The sequence below is a fragment of the Eumetopias jubatus genome, unplaced genomic scaffold (genome assembly GCF_037043125.1).
Source record: "Eumetopias jubatus isolate StellerSeaLion01/CBP00866 unplaced genomic scaffold, mEumJub1_p1.0 scaffold_8, whole genome shotgun sequence".
Lineage (NCBI taxonomy): Eukaryota > Metazoa > Chordata > Mammalia > Carnivora > Otariidae > Eumetopias > Eumetopias jubatus.
The window spans coordinates 137,179,466-137,195,821 of record NW_028274814.1 but is presented as its reverse complement, the minus strand read 5'-3'; the positions used below and the strand labels follow the sequence as shown (position 1 = coordinate 137,195,821).

The window sequence follows — 16,356 nt, the reverse complement described above, 5'->3', positions numbered from 1 at the left end:
CCGCGGCCTCGGACGCTAAAGCAGTGACAATTCCATTTTCTGACCTTTCAACACAGCCGTGATGTTTTGCCACCTGTGGAGACTTTTTTACGCATAGCTACGCTTCTTGGTTTTCGCGCAGAACAAAAGATTAGGAGGAGAATTTTCCGCAGCGGGAGAATTTTCCGCAGCGCCGTGGGAACCGGACCCAAGAGAAAGCCCCCACAAAACAGCGCGTCACCTGATCCACGTCTACAAGAGGGGCCAGAAAATGGCAGGAAAGCTGCCTCGGCTCTGGACGCTTACCCTTCCTGGTCTAGACACACCCACTCCCAGGCCGGGCCGGTCCTCAAGGGAACGGAGTGGTCCTCGGAGTTGCCAGGAAAACGAAGGGAGGGTAGAGGCGCATGTGCCCCCACGGGCCGGGCTAGGGCAGTTGTGGGGACAGAAACTTCCCGGTGCTTAGGAGGACCCAACCGTGAGGCTTTCCCGGCCTCTGCCCAACAGTAAGGGCTTCCGTCTGCGCTCAGAGGGGTCGTTTCTCTGCAGAAGTCATAGTTGATCAGAATAATGCAATTCACCAGCCATGGAGCTCTTCACTCAGTGGTTCTGCTGAAAGGGAGTCCCGTTGTACGGCCCGTGAAGATCTCACAGCTCCGTTAAAACAGGGCCCAGGGAAGGTGTCCCGCAGAGCAGACCGGACAGCTGGGGAAGGGGGGACCACTCTTTCTGATCTCCGCAGAGACAGTGTTCACCCCAAGCTACGATCGCCACATGGGATGGGGAGTTCTTTCCGGAGCTACCACGCTTGCAAAGGCCTGGGAGTGTGAGGCCAGTTCTTTCCCAGGAGGTTATGATGTCCAGGTTCAATCTCCACAATTCTCAGGATTCTAGCGGATAGCTGGCGGCATCCGGCCCGGAGTCAAAGGCTGTGGGGACCTGATGTCCCCAAGGAGTCCAGCTGCCCTTCCTGACCTGGATGTGGGACAAGAGGGAAATTACTCTCAGCGATCCGCGAGGGAAAACATACAAGAGAGAGCCTCTTGACCTTTTAAAGTGGCAGATCTGGTTTGTTTTCACTGAGGAATGGAATCCAAGGATGCTGGCCCATCATAAGGAGCTCGGTGTATTTATGTGTGTTTAACTCTCAGTAATTTCTCAGCTGAGGATGAGTGTCTGAACCATGCTGACAACACCACAGGAATAAAAAAGTCCCAAGACTGTGGCCCACACTGTAAGGATGGCTCAGCCTGACATCTGATTTATGGGGTTTGCTCTGCTGGGGCACGAAGTTCCATCTCATTTCTCGAGGCGAAATAAGTTTCGAGGCTAAAATAAATGTGTGAGCATTTCAATAAAGCAAAATCCAAAGGAGGTCAGCGGGCGTTACTGACCCCGACACTGAGAGCGCGCAGTTGAAGATCTGTCTTGTTGAGGCAGCGGCAAGCCTCGGGTTCAGCAGGCTGCTGATCTAATGAACGCCGGTCAAAGGCCACCTCCGCGTTGGCACTTGGCCAGGCACTAAGGGGACAGGAGAACAAGACAGAAGGGGCCTGCTCTCAGGCCGCCGAGGGTCCGGGTGCCGGCAGCAGATGGAGGGGAAGGACGTGCCTGGCCCCTTCCACCCCACAGCCTGGCCTAGCGCCCAGCACAGAGAAGGCTCTAAAGGAGTGAATGCATGATGCCCTCAGTGCAATACACATCGTGCTGCTTTCAAAACAAAACAGCAGGATATTTATGCAAACGGCACAATCGGAAACCCCGAACTACATATTTCTAGGTGTACGCATCTACATTCGTAGAGAAAAGAAGGAAAGGCTCCACTCCCAAATGACAAGAGCTGTGTCACTTCGAAGGGATGAGGGCGGAGGGAAGGAGGAGACAGAAAGGCTGGGCCACAACCGTGTTCCTACATTATTGTGAGATGAAATCAAAAGAAGGGACAAGAAACAGACACTCTGGGAGGAGTCGGTGCCCCCGTGGGGCCCGAAGCCCGTGATAGCCAATCCTACAGGGAAGGAGGCCTGCCGGAGCCGAGCCTGTCCGGGCCGCAGACCCGGGGCTTCCCTGCAGGACGGCCTGCATCAGGAGAGCGGTGTGTCTGCTGCAGAGCCCCGAGGAAGTCACAGAGGGCCATGCGCCCATGCCTTCGTGTGCAGGCAAGGGAGAAGCGAGTATTGGGGGTGAAGGAATGGATCTCCCCCAGGCAATTCTGTCATCCCCTCCAGGCTCCGGGAAATGCCTTCTGCTGGATGCGAGAGGCATCTACACAGCTCAGAACCTTGGAATACCCTGTCCCCAGCACCGTTTGAAGCCCATCTGCGGCTCCTCTGTGCTTTTACCAAACAGATCATTCCATGGCCTCTGGCTTAGGGGACCCCAGGGAAGTGCGTGGTTGCCTGGGTCAGCGTGGGAAAGGCGTGGAGGGGAGCTGGGGGGCCGCATCCTCAGGGAACCCTGCGGGATGAGACAGGACCGGCCCTGAGTCGACACCGTGGATATCCCAGTCACCGCCCAGATGCCAGTCATGTCCCTGCTCCCATCGTCAGCCAGAGCCTGCCCAGGGGCCTCTGCTAACCACGCACCCTCCTGAGCCCTCAGCCAGGCTCCCAAACTTCAATGCACTTAGGATCTTCTGGGCTAACAGGAAGATTCTGATCCAGCGGGTCTAGGCAGGGTCCAAGACAAGGTGTTCTTGAACCAGCCCCAAGGCGATGCTGCTGATGCCGGTCGGTGAGCGCTGGCCATCAACACCTAGAACGGTAAGAACTTAGTAGACATCCTACCCCGTCTGCTCCTGAAATCCAAACCGGCGAGCGACTTTCACATTCCTTTCAGAAATGAAGACAGGGGTCAAGTTTCCACAACTTTCTACCTGGCCGGCACCTGCCACAGAGGCTTCCCTCCCCAGGAAGGAAGGAGATTTACTGGGCACCCCCCACACGTGCCATCATGCGAGGCTCCCCGTACAGACGAGGTCTCTAAAACACTGAGCCACGTCCAAGCTGGCCCAGCCAGTTAGGGATGGATCCGACCCACCCAAGGCCTGCAGTTCCCCAAACCACACCATCTTCCCGCTTCCGGTGGGATCAGAGCGGGAAATACAGACCGTTTGCTGCCTGTGGGGAGAGCACAGAACTTCAGTCCTTCTCCGAATCCCTGTTCTCGATCTTGAGCCAAAGGCAAAGCTGCATGTTTCGGCAGCAATAATGAAGGAGTTCACTTGCCACCCTGGTTTCTCCCAAGACCCTCTTTTCCAAAGGGCTGGTTCCTACACCCTAGGAAAATGGGTTCAATAGTAGAAATGGCTCTGGGACGTGGGGAGCAGGGGGTGCTTGGGATTCTCCTGGCAGCACTGCCAGCCTCGGGGGACACGGCAAGCAATCCAGAGGGAGAGAGAAATTCAGAGAGGGAACCTCACGGCACAGCCCTGACCTCACACAAAGCCACTGCAAATGATAACCTGATTCTGGAGCCAGAAGGCTAAAGGCAGAAGGCCCCCAAACACAGACACATGCAAAGACCACAGAGGGAGGAAGTAAGAGGCTGGACAGGACCCTCCTCAGATTCTGCATCTTGTGTCCTATCCCTGGGGCAGCCGTGGGGAGAGGGGAGGAAGGTGTCACCAGGACGGCCACTCAGCCTCCCATGGGCCCCGCCGTGGCCTCTCCTCTTCTGTAGGTGACTGTCCTGGACCCGGCTGTTTCTCCTCCCCAGCATCCTGTCACCTTCTTCTGGTCAAACCAGAACCCAGCCTTCCCTTGGAGGGAACCAGCACATACCCCTCATTCACAGGCGTTACAATCCAGGTGGGGACCTGCCCCCAGCCCCAGTGTGGAGCCAATGGGCGTGCTACACTCCCTGGAACACAGGTATCAAGTCAGGAATGACTTGGTTTGGCCTGCTCAGAGTCAACAGCTACAAGACTGTACTGGGAATGCCGAATGAGACGGGCACTTTCCCCAGTGGCCGTGACCCAGCAAGGATGCAAGTGGAAGCTGCACCATCATCCTACCACCAAACAGAACCCAGAAATGAAGGCACTGGATGGACAGACCTGAGAGAACAGTTTAGTCACACCATTTGTGTGCTAGATCAAGCCTTACCTGAGGCCAGCCCCCGGTGGCCCTGTCAAAAGGCACCAGTGAATTCCATTTTGTTCTTAGTCCACTTTGAGTTTTCTGTCATTTGCAAACAGAGTCCTCTCGGAGGCAGCAGTCCTTCCGACACGCAAAGCTAACCATGTCCCTGGTGTAACCCATAACGGCTCCCACCGGCTCCAGGGTAAAATGCAAGCTCCCCCAAACACTTGATGAGCAGACCCTACTTCTCATCAGGCTGCAGCTCCCGACTTCCACACACACCTTCTAACAAGGCCATCCCAAAACCACTCACGTCTGTCACATCTCTGCCCCAACTGTCCCCACCACCAGAGACGCCCTCCACTTTCTATCTGGCTAACTCCACGCCACCACCCAGATTCGTCCGGATGGCACTGTGCACTCAGGCCCCAGACGGAGGGAGGGTTCCTCCTCTGGCTCCCTACAGCTCCCCTTGCCCGTGACAACTACAGTCCTTTACCCCCTGTCGGTGCAGCTGCAGGGTGGGCGTGCTCTCTGCCCCCACCCAGGAGTGCACGGGGGCCGGGTGCTGCTCAGGACCTTGGCCTCACAGCCTGCACAAAACCTAACATGTGATAAGCATGCAATAAATATTTGTGGGACGAATGAGTATGTGTTTACATAGACAAAAAGGAGCTGAATGGGAGAATTCAGGTAAGAGACGCAAAGTCAGGAGAACAGGGAACAGACTGTTCTTGCAAAACACGCCACCTCCAGCCATTTAATTGGGTGGAAAAGGAGAGTTTCCATTAAGGCTTACATTAGCCCGGCAGTCGTGGGTCACCAAGGACCCAATTACTACGATGTGGCTGCGTGGAGGGTGAGGGCTCAGAGGAAGGATTCTGCTCTGCAGTTAGGGGCTTATTGGGAACGGTTCCTCTAGAGCCACACTCTCAAACCTCATCGGCTGGGGCACGCGTCACGACCGGCCACCTGCTGCAGGCATCCGGAAGAGAGGCCAGCGAGAACAAAGCCATCCACCCATCTCCAGGAAAGTAGGTCTTCTGAATACCAAAAGTTGCTCAAGTATAAATACAAAAAGGGCTAGAGCTCAGAAGCTGCTGTCAAACAGACAATTCCCCGGCCCAGATCAGGCTTTTTCTTCCCCTTTGCCCCGGGTGATCAGCAAAATGCGAGGACCACAGAGAAACGCATTGTCTGTGGGAAGGAGAATAGGAAGAAAGAGCTCCGGGTGGACGTGAAATGTCAGGTTCACCATATAAACCACCTGGTGAGCAGAAACCAGGACACGGGAGGGGCCCGGGCTGCTCGCTCATAAAGGATGACTGATCCTGTAGGGAGAAGGGGATGACGTGGCCGGTGGCTCCAGCGGAGAGCAAGTGGGTCAGCTTATTCAAGTCACCTCCCAGACGCAGCAGGTAGAATCCTCGGGGACCGGATACAGCGGCTGGGGCCGTGCGTGGCCGGCGTCTGCTCTAGTCTCTGCAGGTCTCAGCTCCGGGTCCCTCCCGTCCAGTCCACCTCCCACACTGTCTCAAGACTTTGTCCCCAGAACACAGCCCATCAGCCATTCCTCTGCCCGCAGATCGTCCCCACCTTCCGCTGCCTCACCACACAAAGCCCAAATCCCTCCCCATGGCATCCCACCCCAACCCTCCAAAGGGTCCCTCATCCAAAACCCCCCAAGCCCAGAGCGGGTGCCGTACAGGCAGAATAGAGAACCCACAGACTCTTGGGTACATGCTTTGTCTCCTTCTGTCTTTTACTATCTCTCCACTGCAGGGGGATAATAACCAGACACGATCCTAAGGTTGTCGTGACAACTAATTTAACAAGAAGCAGCCGAGCGGTAATTGTTGGGTCTCTCCTTCCTGTCCGACCATCAGCACCTACACTGGGTGACAGAGAGTCACCCGCCTGACACGCTCACCCAGTGCGCCAAGTACTTGCAAGGCTGCAAGGCCCAGGGGTGCCTGGGTGGCTCAGTTGGTTAAGCATCTGCCTTTGGCTCAGGTCATGATCTCACTGGGATTAAGCCCTATGTCGGGCTGCCTGCTCAGCAGGGAGACTGCTTCTCCCTCTCCCTCTGTGCTTTCTCTCTCAAGTAAATAAATAAAATGAAATCTAGGGGGGGAAAAAAGGCTGCAAGGTCCAGCCATGAACTCACAGCCAGCCCCTGCACTCCCAGTTACGACCGAGGGGGTGTGTGAATGTCTCACTGCCAGACTATAGACTCCCAGAGGCAGAGGCCAACCCCTACCACCCCTGTGCCCCCAGAGGTGGGCCCAGCACAGAGCAGGCATGCCCACCTGACGGCACCGAGCCAAACCAGACTCCGAAAGCCTCAGGTATGTATAAGTATCCAGGGGTATAATGGCCCCATAAGCTAACTGTTCACGTGATGAGGGGCCACGTACCGTCACGTCACCAATTCTCAAAAAATCCAGACATTGAAACATCCGTCTCACTGCACATCAGGTATGACCTAATCTCAAAGATCCTTCGTGTACGACTCAGGCATCACCACAAACATCTTCATATGGTGGCTGAGCATTTAAAACAGACACTAATTAGGCTGAATTATAACAGAGCCTCAACTCTACATAAAACATCAGGATGGCAGCTGGATGGTGCTAGCAACACGTGTGACCCCCCCCCATACACACCACCACCACCACGCTAATTCTGAAAAATCCAGAGTGCCTCCCAAAGCACCAACAGGGAGCCGAGGCCAGCCACCATGCATGGTTGACCAGCGACCAGGAGAAGGAAGCCACAGGAGGCTCAGCAGCATGGCTCAAGTGACTCACAGTGAAATCAAAATGCAGCCCCACGCCAGGAGCAAAGGATGGTGGAGCAGGGCTCCCCCAGGCAAATGTGCTTCTCTGGGTATGCACAAGAGCCCCAGCTTCCCAAGGACCTCAAGGGCCACCATCATTTAATGGGCGCTCGTTGGCATAGGTTATCTGATGAACAGCCGGATCCACGATCCAGAGGCCAGCCTCCCCAGGCCCCCAAAAGGGTCATCCAGTTCTGCCTCCCGCTTTCTCAGTCCCCCGCTTAGCACAAACACCTAGCAGTCACTGCATCCTGGCTGCGTGCATGCTAATCTGGATGGGATGTGTGTGCTTTGTTCCCTTGATTTGGGGATGGTGCATTTATCACATTTCCACCCATCAATCGTGCCAGGTTTTGGTGAGGATGTGCAAGCAATTTTAATCACTGGTCATGAAAATCCGTCATGAGTTAACAAAAAGGGAGAGAGAGTCTAAAATAAGCAGAAGGTGGGGGCAGAGGGCTGACACCACCCCCAAAGAAACCCAGAATTATCAAACATGCCACACCGTTGTCTCCCCTTTGTGCTTATCGGCCGTGGCCACGGCCCCCATGGAGCCAAAGGGTGCAGGGTGCCCCACCAAAGCAGGAGGTTATGAAATCTGCTGATCATTTCCAGGAGCAGGCGAGCCCAACGAGCTTAACGCACTGGGAGAGAAATGTGCTTAATAAAGAGAAAACAGAAATGGCAATGCAGAAGTAAGCCTGGTAGAGCAAGTTCGGTGGGTCCCTGTGCTGCAAACTTGTATTAATTAATCTGATCAGTAATGTCCCATCGTATTCAGGGAAGTCCAAAGCGTGTTCTGCTGAGAAAATAAGAAGATTAAATCATTAAGTCGTTTAAAAAAAAAAAAAAGCGATTCTATGTGCACCTGCCACCAGAGACCCGGAAAGGGGGGGGGGGGGAGGGAGGGGGACCAGAGAAGGGGCTGAGGAAACGGCAGCAGCATGGCGCCCTCTACTGGCCTATCTCCACCAGCAGAAGCGAGACCAGAACCAATCTGCAAAGGTTCCATCCGAACTAAAGAATCCGGTCTGCTGGGCAGATGGGCTCCTTCCAACGGGGGCAGTCCTGGTGATGGCAGCTGCGTCCTCACCTGAGACACTCTGGGGGCCAACGCAGCATTTCGGGTGGCCCGCCTGGGCAAGCACAACCCCACCCTCGCTCAAATGGATCCAACACTCCAGGCAACAGAGGAAAGGGATCTTCACAACCCGCCCGGGTTCCTGGAGACCAGCCTTTGGAGGGAAAGCCCCAAAGGAGTGGCTAGGAGCCAGAGGCCCGTGGAGACTCTCTCGCAGCCAGCCAGACGAAGCGAGGTTCCCCATCACACCCCATACAATCCCATTGGGCCCCATCCCGTTGCTTTCCTTTCAAGCACGGTCATGTTTGAGGCATGTGCATGCACCCGTTGCTGGATGCGTGTCCATAGTGGTCTGGAAGGGCAGACGCACGGGGCCCGGTCCAGAGGAGGTACTCGATGACACACAGCAGGTTAATGGTGAATTTGTGGATGAATGAACAAGGGAATGTTTCAGGACCCTAACATTCCCCTCCGGTGTTCCTCTTTGGAACTCGTAGGAGCTGTTTTCTTTCAGGGCCTCTGGGCCCCGCTAAATAATGCCCCCCTGCCCCCAAAGATGTCTCCATCCTGATCCCTGGAGCCTGTGGCTCTGCGAGGCAAAAGGGACTTTGCAGATATGATTAAGTCAGGGATCTTGAGACGGGGAGTGATCCTGGTTACCCAGGGGTGCCCAAAGGAGTCGCAAGGGTCCTTCTAAAAAGGACACAGGTGGCGCTGTGAGCAATGAGACAGCAGAAGCAGCGAGAGATGCAAAGACACGGCACTCTTGGCTTTGCAGACGCTGGGCGGGCCCCACGCCAAGGAACGCAGGCACCTGGAGAAGCTGAGAAGTCGAGAAAATGGATTCTCGCCTGGAGCCTCCAGAAGGAGCACAACCTTGCCAACACCTGGATTTTAGGACTTCAGACCTCAAGAACTGTAAGTCTGTGTTGCTTCAAGCCCCTAAACTTGTGGGAATTCATTACAGCACCCAGAAAACTCAGACAGCCCCAGCTCCTCCATGCCATTTCAAAAGGCCCAGAACATTCTTTGCACCCGTTTTACCGAGCACCTGCTGTGCGCCAGACCCCAGGTTGAGCCCCAGGGACACAGCCGTTATTGAAACAGGCATGGCCTCGGTCACACGGGCAGAACAAACATAAAGGAGCACACAGGGAGGAGTCCGACGGACGCTGCAGATAGAAACACAACTGTCCCCGAGCGCTGCAGGTCACGCACATGTGACGATGAGGCCTGAGAAGACTGGCTTCTTGATGGCAAATCCACTCTCCCCCAGGGGCTCCTCAGAGGGGCCAGCACAGCAGCTAACGGGGCCACCACACCCCCCTCCTCCCGCACCTGGCTACTGAACGGGCCCACAGGGAGCAGGCGGGGATGTGCTAAGCCCCTGACCTTTCTGGCCACAGCTATGGCCCACCGCCTCCCCGGGCCTGAACCTTCTTGTCTCCTCTCCTCCCGGAGCACCTGCCTTAGGCATCATCTCAGTCCCACCTCTGCTGCTCCAGGTCTCAGCCCCCAGGGTCCCAGGCAGCAGCCCCAGCCAGTTCCAACCCGTTCTTTCTCGAGGTCATAGTTCAAGTGGCCGTACACAGTAAATGCACCAGCCCAGATGTCAGGGTCCTCGCCAGCCTCACGATACGCCCAGTGGCAGGATCATGTTAGCACACCGATGAAGGAAAGGCTACCCGCTCCCCCCCCCCCGCCACGGCTTCGCCCACACGGGCCCCAACCTGAGGACACTGGGAGGCACAGGCAGGGGGACGGGAAGGGAGGAGGAGGACTCAGCCTACCCATCTGGCTGCGACTGTGGGCAAGGTAACTTCTCCCAGCACCGTGCCAGGTACGTTCAACACAGCATCTCCTCCGCACACAAGGGTTGTAGGGCACGGGGCAGGACGGGGGCCCGGGACTCCAATCCACAGCTCCCCACCATGCATTCAGGGAGCCGGGTGTCTGCACGTACATCACCAAGCCCGACTACCATGGCCGTATGTCTTTTCTAGACTCCTTGAACTGCCCTAGTTGTGAAGTTCAAGTGCCTGCAGACAGCAGTGTCTCTGAAGCCCCGATCCACAAACTGCCCCCTCTTCATTCTCAAGTTCCCTTCTCATGTCCCATTCCACCCCCAATTTGAAACCCCTCCTCCATCCGCAAGGGCGGCAGGGAAGCGACGGCCTGCGGGGAGGAGACAGAGATGCCTGGGCCTGGCGCCCCGGAGGAAAGAAGCCTGCCCACCCCACATGCTCCTGCAGGAGCTCACGCAGGCTCCCCACCGCCGGGACGGGGCCACTCCTGCAGACCAGGAGACGGAGACTCTGCAAGCAGGCGACCTGCCCAAGGAGAGGCAGCCAAGTGCTGACTTTCATCCTGGAACCAAGTCTCCCCAGCGACAAAGCGCTCTCCACCAAATAGCAGACAAGGGGAGGCACGGGCATTTCAGAAATCCTAGAAAGTTCTTATAGTCCTGGATCCCTGTAGTTAAGTAAAAGAGCAGGGAAGAGGGAGGGGGCCAGGACACAAGAACAGAGGCAGGGCCACCGAGGAATGGCCACGGCCCCAAGGCCGGCAGGAGATGGAGCTAGGACCTGTACCCTGCCATCTAACTAGCTGAGCGTCCAGAATAAACGCGTGCGCACTATCGTGAGCCCCATCACAGCTGCCCTGCCCCCCGCCCTCAGGCGCAGCAGACCTTGAGCCTGGGGAGGTGACAAGCACACTGATGACCAGCATTATTCCAGAAAAGGCCTCTGGGTGCCAAGCAGAGTAGGCTGGGGGTGGGAGGCAGGGGAGTGCGGGCAGGTGGCCTCAGAGCCACAGAGGAAGGGGCACACTCAGGTCGGTCCCCAAGCTTTGGGAGCCTGGGGACCCTTTCCTAACCAAGAGTTTCACAGACGTCCACCTCCACTGGCAGCTGTACTTTCCAGGCAGAAAGCACGTGTTAAACTAGCTCGTGAGCATCCAGCAGAAGCTGAGGAAGCGGCAAACAGCAGGGCACAGGTGAGCAAGATGTGCGTTTGTTTGTCCCCATCGTTTCTGGTCGCCAAGCGGGCTCCACTGACCCACCTGGGCATTCCCAGGTGCGGTAGGGATTCAGCCTGGGGTCAAGGGAGCGGAGGAAGCAGTGGGTGAAGCAGAGCTAAACAGACGACGTTTTCTGCAGAATTTCTCAGAGCCTTGACTCTGCTCCTGCACCTCGTGGCTCTCCCCGGGGACGGGCAGTGCACGCAGCTACCCCGCGCCTCAGTGAGAAAGTCCTAGAGCAAGGTCCCTCCGGGCCTGAGGGGAGGGTGGCAGGGTCTGCCCCTCAGCCAGCCGCCAAGCCCTTCCATCAGCCATCCATTCCCACATCCCTCCCCACCCCACCCCTGCAGGGGAAGAAACTGCGGCCTGGTTCAGCCGCTTTCTGCTCCTTGTGGTAAGGCCTTCTGTCTCTGAAGAGCTGCCCCAGAGTGAGCAGAGAGCCTCCCTGCACCCAGTCTCCTTAAGCTCTTCTTCAACTGCTAGTTCCTCCTCCAGAAAGGCCCCCCACACCTCTGCAAAAAGCCCGCTCAAAACAATGTGAATGATCAAGACACAGGCAAAAAATCAGCCTGTGACCTCCTTGAGGGAAGGGCTCCGATCTTGGTCACCTGAGGACCTAAGCCCCAGTGTCCTTTTTTTTTTTTTTTTTTTAACCAGGCAGAGCCCAGGGAAAATGTGTTTGTTACTCCACAGGGCTGGGAAGGAGGATCCGTTGGGAGCTCTCTCCGTGTCAGAGGCACGGGGGCCTCCGAATGGCCACCATCTTACCGTCCCCAGCAGGCCCCAGGGAGATGGCCTTCAAGCTGACGTGAAGAGCTCCAACTGCTGTGTGACCTTGGCCAGCTTAGTTAGCCTCTCTGGGCTTCGGTTTCAACTGTGAAGTTTTATGAGGATCGCACGAGGCGCATCACCTGTCCCACCATCTCCTTCCCGGGTGGGAAGACGGAGCATCGGGGGCACTGTGCCGGCTAGCACAATCGGAGCGGATAACGAGCAGGCCGGGCTCACGGCTGCCTGCTCAGCGCGAACCCCTTCCGGCGTCTGCCACCCCACAAGAGAAGACAGAATGAATCGCTTATCCAGTGGTGACAACAAGAGCCAGATCCCGGCCAAGATCAGCCAGTTAAAGGGGAAAGACAGAACCAAAGGGTCATTAAAAAGAAATCCATCATGCCACGCAGCCCCTAAAAGCAGCATCATTGTAATTTGTCCCTGAAAACATTCCAAACGCCATTCTTCTAGGCCCAAAGACCCACATGAGCCCCCCCACCCCGCCCCGGGCGACAGAAACATCTGGACACACCGCGGTGCACACAGCAGGCTCCTGTCCCTCGGAGCCAAGGGGAGATTCCCAAGGACTCCCTTACCCCACCGTCCTCACGCCAACATCCTCGTTCCCTTCCCGGTCAATCAAACGGTCAGCCCAGGGCCCATTCTTGTCTAAACAACCCCCCCCCCCCATAAAGCAGAGCAGGAATTAGGGCCAACCCCAGGTTTGAGTCCTGCTGAAAATGGTCAGAAAACAGGGGGCACTCACTGGCCCGGAGGGGGTGCGGCTGGAGGGCGCGTTAGAAACGCAGATGAGCGCCAGGCCGGCGGGCACGGGGCAGGCACCCAGATCACACACATCACGTTCATATATGGACACGGGCAGGGACCCCATGACTTGCAGTTTGTGGGAAAGGCCTCTTTAGGGTGCTCTGAGGAAGGCCACGAGGGATCGGGCTGCCTGGAGGACGGGCCTGCTTTCAAATGATAGAACTCTGCTAACCACAAAACACTATTTCTGTCCTCGCTGCCAACGGCCTCTTGGGCCAAGCAAACTGCTCCAGGAAAACCGACCCAGAGCACACAGGGAAGAAAGGAAGGGAGTATCCATTCTTGCAGTGGGACCCAAGAGTCGCGATTATGTGGCTTGGGGGAGGCGGGGGGGGGGGGGTGGGGGACGGCCCAGCAGATGCTGGCTTCTGATAAGCCTTCGTTCTGGGCCTGGGGCTGGAGCCGGGCTCCGGGGCAGGGTGCCAGGCCAGGCCCACGGTGCCCTAGGCTGCCTTCCAGTTGCCAACTCCGTCAGGAGCACCCCCGCACTAACGAGGAACACTTGTCACCCCGTTTCCACGACAACAGAAATCAGACACCAGAAACAGAAAGCCTAAGCCAGAGCCCAGGCCACCCAAACAGTGGCGGCTGGCAGATTTGCTTTCGATGGTGCTCACTTCCCAGGGTGGAGGGGCCCAGGAACGGGGGCGGGGGTGGGGGGGAGCGGGGAGCAGAACTAGATCTGCTCCCCACTTTGGCCACTGGACACACCAGCAGCAGGTTTCAAAAGCCGGGCCCAGCCACCCACCAGCTGGGTGACCTGGACAAGCCATGTCTGCGTTTCCACATGTATAAAAGGGGGTTGCCAACCATAACAGAGCTCCTGGGGCTGTCACAGGGATAAGCGGGCTCCTGTGGTACCCGGCACCGGGACGCACGAGGAGCTCTTATTTGTGCTAATTCCTAGCAATCCCCAACTCCTAGGGAGACACAGTCTTCTTGTGGGTGTTGCGTGATGGATCGGCCAGTCCCCAGGTCTGCTTAGGCAGGAGTGCATGAGCCCAACAGAGACACCAGTGCCCAGAGCTCGCCCTCCTGTGGGCGGGGTTCCAGAAAGGTGCTCTGGGGCCACGAGCAGTCATTGGCATCAGGATCCCACCCTCCCAGGCACCCCTGCCCCACCCCACAGTCCACCCCCACTAGACAGGATGCAAACCTGGGGTCACGCAGAACTCAAATGTCACAGTCTTCACCCCCAGGACCTCAGAATGTGGTTTGGGATTTGGAGACAGAGCCTTTAAAGAGGAGTGGGGTCATAGGGGTGGATCCTGATCCAACCTGACTGGTGCCCTTATAAGAAGAGCAAATGTGAATGCACAGAGAGACGGAAGCCAGGCACGTGCAGAGGGAAGACACCATCAGCAAGCCAGGGAGAGAAACCAAGCCCACCGGCACCTTGATCTTGGACTTCCAGAACTGTGAGCACAAAAAATTCCTGTTGCTTCAGCCACACGGTCTATGGTACCTAAATTAACACAGAGCCCACCGCCAGGACAGCAGAGGGCACTGGTGCCCAGGGGGATGCCCCTCCGGGTTGAGCAGAGCGAGGCAGGAAGGCCCTCGCCAGCCCGTGAACGGAGCGGCCACCTCCCCGCGGGAGACCACCGGTGCTCCAGGGAGAGGGGCCTTCGGCCAGCACACAGAGTCTGTGCTGGGAGTGGGGTACTTCCCAGCACCTCGGCGTCACCAAGTCAGCCGAGCAGATGCCCCAGGGACAGAAATCACAGAGGGTCAGTCATGAAAGAGGCCGCCTAGCTTTTAAAAGGAAACCAACTGAAAAACTTGAAAACTACAAGAGAATCGGGAACCCCAAGGTCTCCTCCGGAAGAGTCATATATATGGATATAGATAGATTAAAAAAAAAAAAAAAACCAAACTCATAGATGCAGTGAACAGACTGGTGGGGGCTAGGGGCGGGGAGAACAGGAGAACCATGTCTAATGGGAACCCACAGCATTCCAGATGGATGGAACGGAGACCAGCACCTCCCTCTCCTCCACCACTTCTCTTCCTGAGCAACACCAGACTCCGTCTTTGGGGCCCTTGCTCCAGGGAGCCAGCAGCATCCCGACTTCTGTCTGGGCCCCGATGTCACCAGATGACACCGAGCCGGTTCGGTCCCAGCAGGCAGGACTTGCGTGAAGTCCGGTGTCCTCACACCCGCACCTGAAACATGGGGATGCGGGCCCCGAAGCACCCAGCTTCGACCACCTTTCTCGAAAAGAGAAAGACCAAACCTCCTTCTCCCTTCAAAACCAAGAAGAGACTTCATGATGAACCAGAGTATACTGCACCAAGATAAAATATGATTATGTGTTTATGATTTATCCCTATCACTTGCTCATCTATGAGAATAATCCTAAGAGTAATAATCACTGACGGGTTTTAGGCACTTACTAAGTGCGGGGTACTGTGAACCCCAGAACTCACATCCACCCAGAACCTGTGCATGGGACCTTACTTGGAGAGAGGGGCTTTGTAGGTGTTATCAAGTTAAGGGGAGGTCACAGAGGGTCAGGGTGGGCCCAACTGGTGTGCTTATAGGGAGAGGGAAATTCAGAAACGAGACACAGAGGAGGGAAGGTGACAGAGGCAGAGGTTGGAGTGATGTGTCAATAAGCCGAGGACCACCAGAAACTAGGAAAAGGCAACGAAGGACTCATTCCCCCATCCGCCATGCCCTGGGGGCCAGGGGCTGAGGATGGGGACTCGGGAACGCAGAGCACTTCACACTATAGGCTACAAAGTGCTGGCCTCCAGTTTCTATCCACTGGAAAGTTTCCCGAGCTTGTCTGAGGCAGACGCGCCCCTGAGACAGGTCTGCTCAGACTGCTGATAAATGCAGGCTTTGAAACCATGGTCCTAAACGGGCCCTTGGACGGCTCCTGGGACACAGCCCCACCAGCTCTCCAGGCCTGGCTCCTGGCTGCGATCCAGCACGAGCTTCTTCTCTCGTCTTTGGGTTTTCTACAAGCACGGGATTATTTTTAGCAGCTGTTCCTGCTCTCAGTCACCTCATTAGCTTTAGAACCAAATAATCCCATTATCTATGACTTGATTAGCTCATCAAATTATCCTCCGTTCTAACAAATATTTAGTGAGCATGCCACCATGTGCTAGATCTTGCTGGGTACATTTCTCAAAAAAGCATTTACGCAGCTAACGATCACAAAACCCCTAATTCAATCTACTCTTAAATGTGTTTAATTTTCCCACAAATGGAACGATAAACTTACACACCGAGCATTTTTGCCAGAGAAACGACCATCAGCAGGGCCCACCCAACAAGGACCCCCAGAGTACAGGGATGCACACAGTGTGGCTCCAGGCACGTAGCGTTCAAAGTCAGGCACAACCAAACATACAGCCGTGTGCGCGTGCATGGTAACAGGCAAACAAATGCTAAGCACACGTTCAGGATGGGGGTGGGTCACCTGTTGGGGGAGGAGTCGGGGTGGTACAGGCAACCTTACCTAAGCTGGGCGCTAGGACTGTGGGTACTTTTTAAATGATTCTTTAAACTGTACATACGCATGCTCTTCTGTATGTGCAATATGTTTCCCAGGATTTTTTCCTTTATTTTTTAAATTCTGGTAAAATACACATAATAAAAAAAACTCAACCATTTTAACCACTGTTAAGTGTACAATTCAAAGCATTAAATACCATCACGCTCTCTACAACCATCACCACCACCACCCACCTCCACAACTTCTTCGTCTTCCCAAACTGAGACCCCGTCCCCACTACGTAAC

The 16,356-nt window shown here is 55.9% G+C and overlaps 1 protein-coding gene and 1 long non-coding RNA gene across 6 annotated transcripts in view; one reads left to right on the top strand and one right to left on the bottom strand.

The window, feature by feature from the left end:
- The window catches only part of PARVB (parvin beta), a 94,461-nt gene that overhangs the window by 57,436 nt on the left and 20,669 nt on the right, over nucleotides 1–16,356 (bottom strand). The window contains exons 1-2 of one of the 5 annotated variants that reach the window (XM_028115396.2): nucleotides 12,540–12,591; nucleotides 286–954 (exon numbers count right to left, since the gene is read on the bottom strand). The exons of 2 other annotated variants lie outside the window; for them this stretch is intronic. Coding sequence is in view for 1 of the 3 variants with exons in the window: in XM_028115395.2 (XP_027971196.1) it covers nucleotide 12,540 (1 nt within the window). In the remaining 2 variants the exon portion in view is untranslated. Of the gene's footprint in view, nucleotides 1–285; nucleotides 955–11,770; nucleotides 11,987–12,539; nucleotides 12,628–16,356 lie in introns of those variants that run through there. 2 more of the 5 variants (XM_028115395.2, XM_028115397.2) reach the window with 2 other exon arrangements.
- Nucleotides 8,778–12,144, top strand: LOC114218364 (uncharacterized). The gene is made up of 3 exons (XR_003611189.2): nucleotides 8,778–8,899; nucleotides 10,893–10,978; nucleotides 11,696–12,144. It is a non-coding gene; the product is annotated as an uncharacterized LOC114218364 (long non-coding RNA).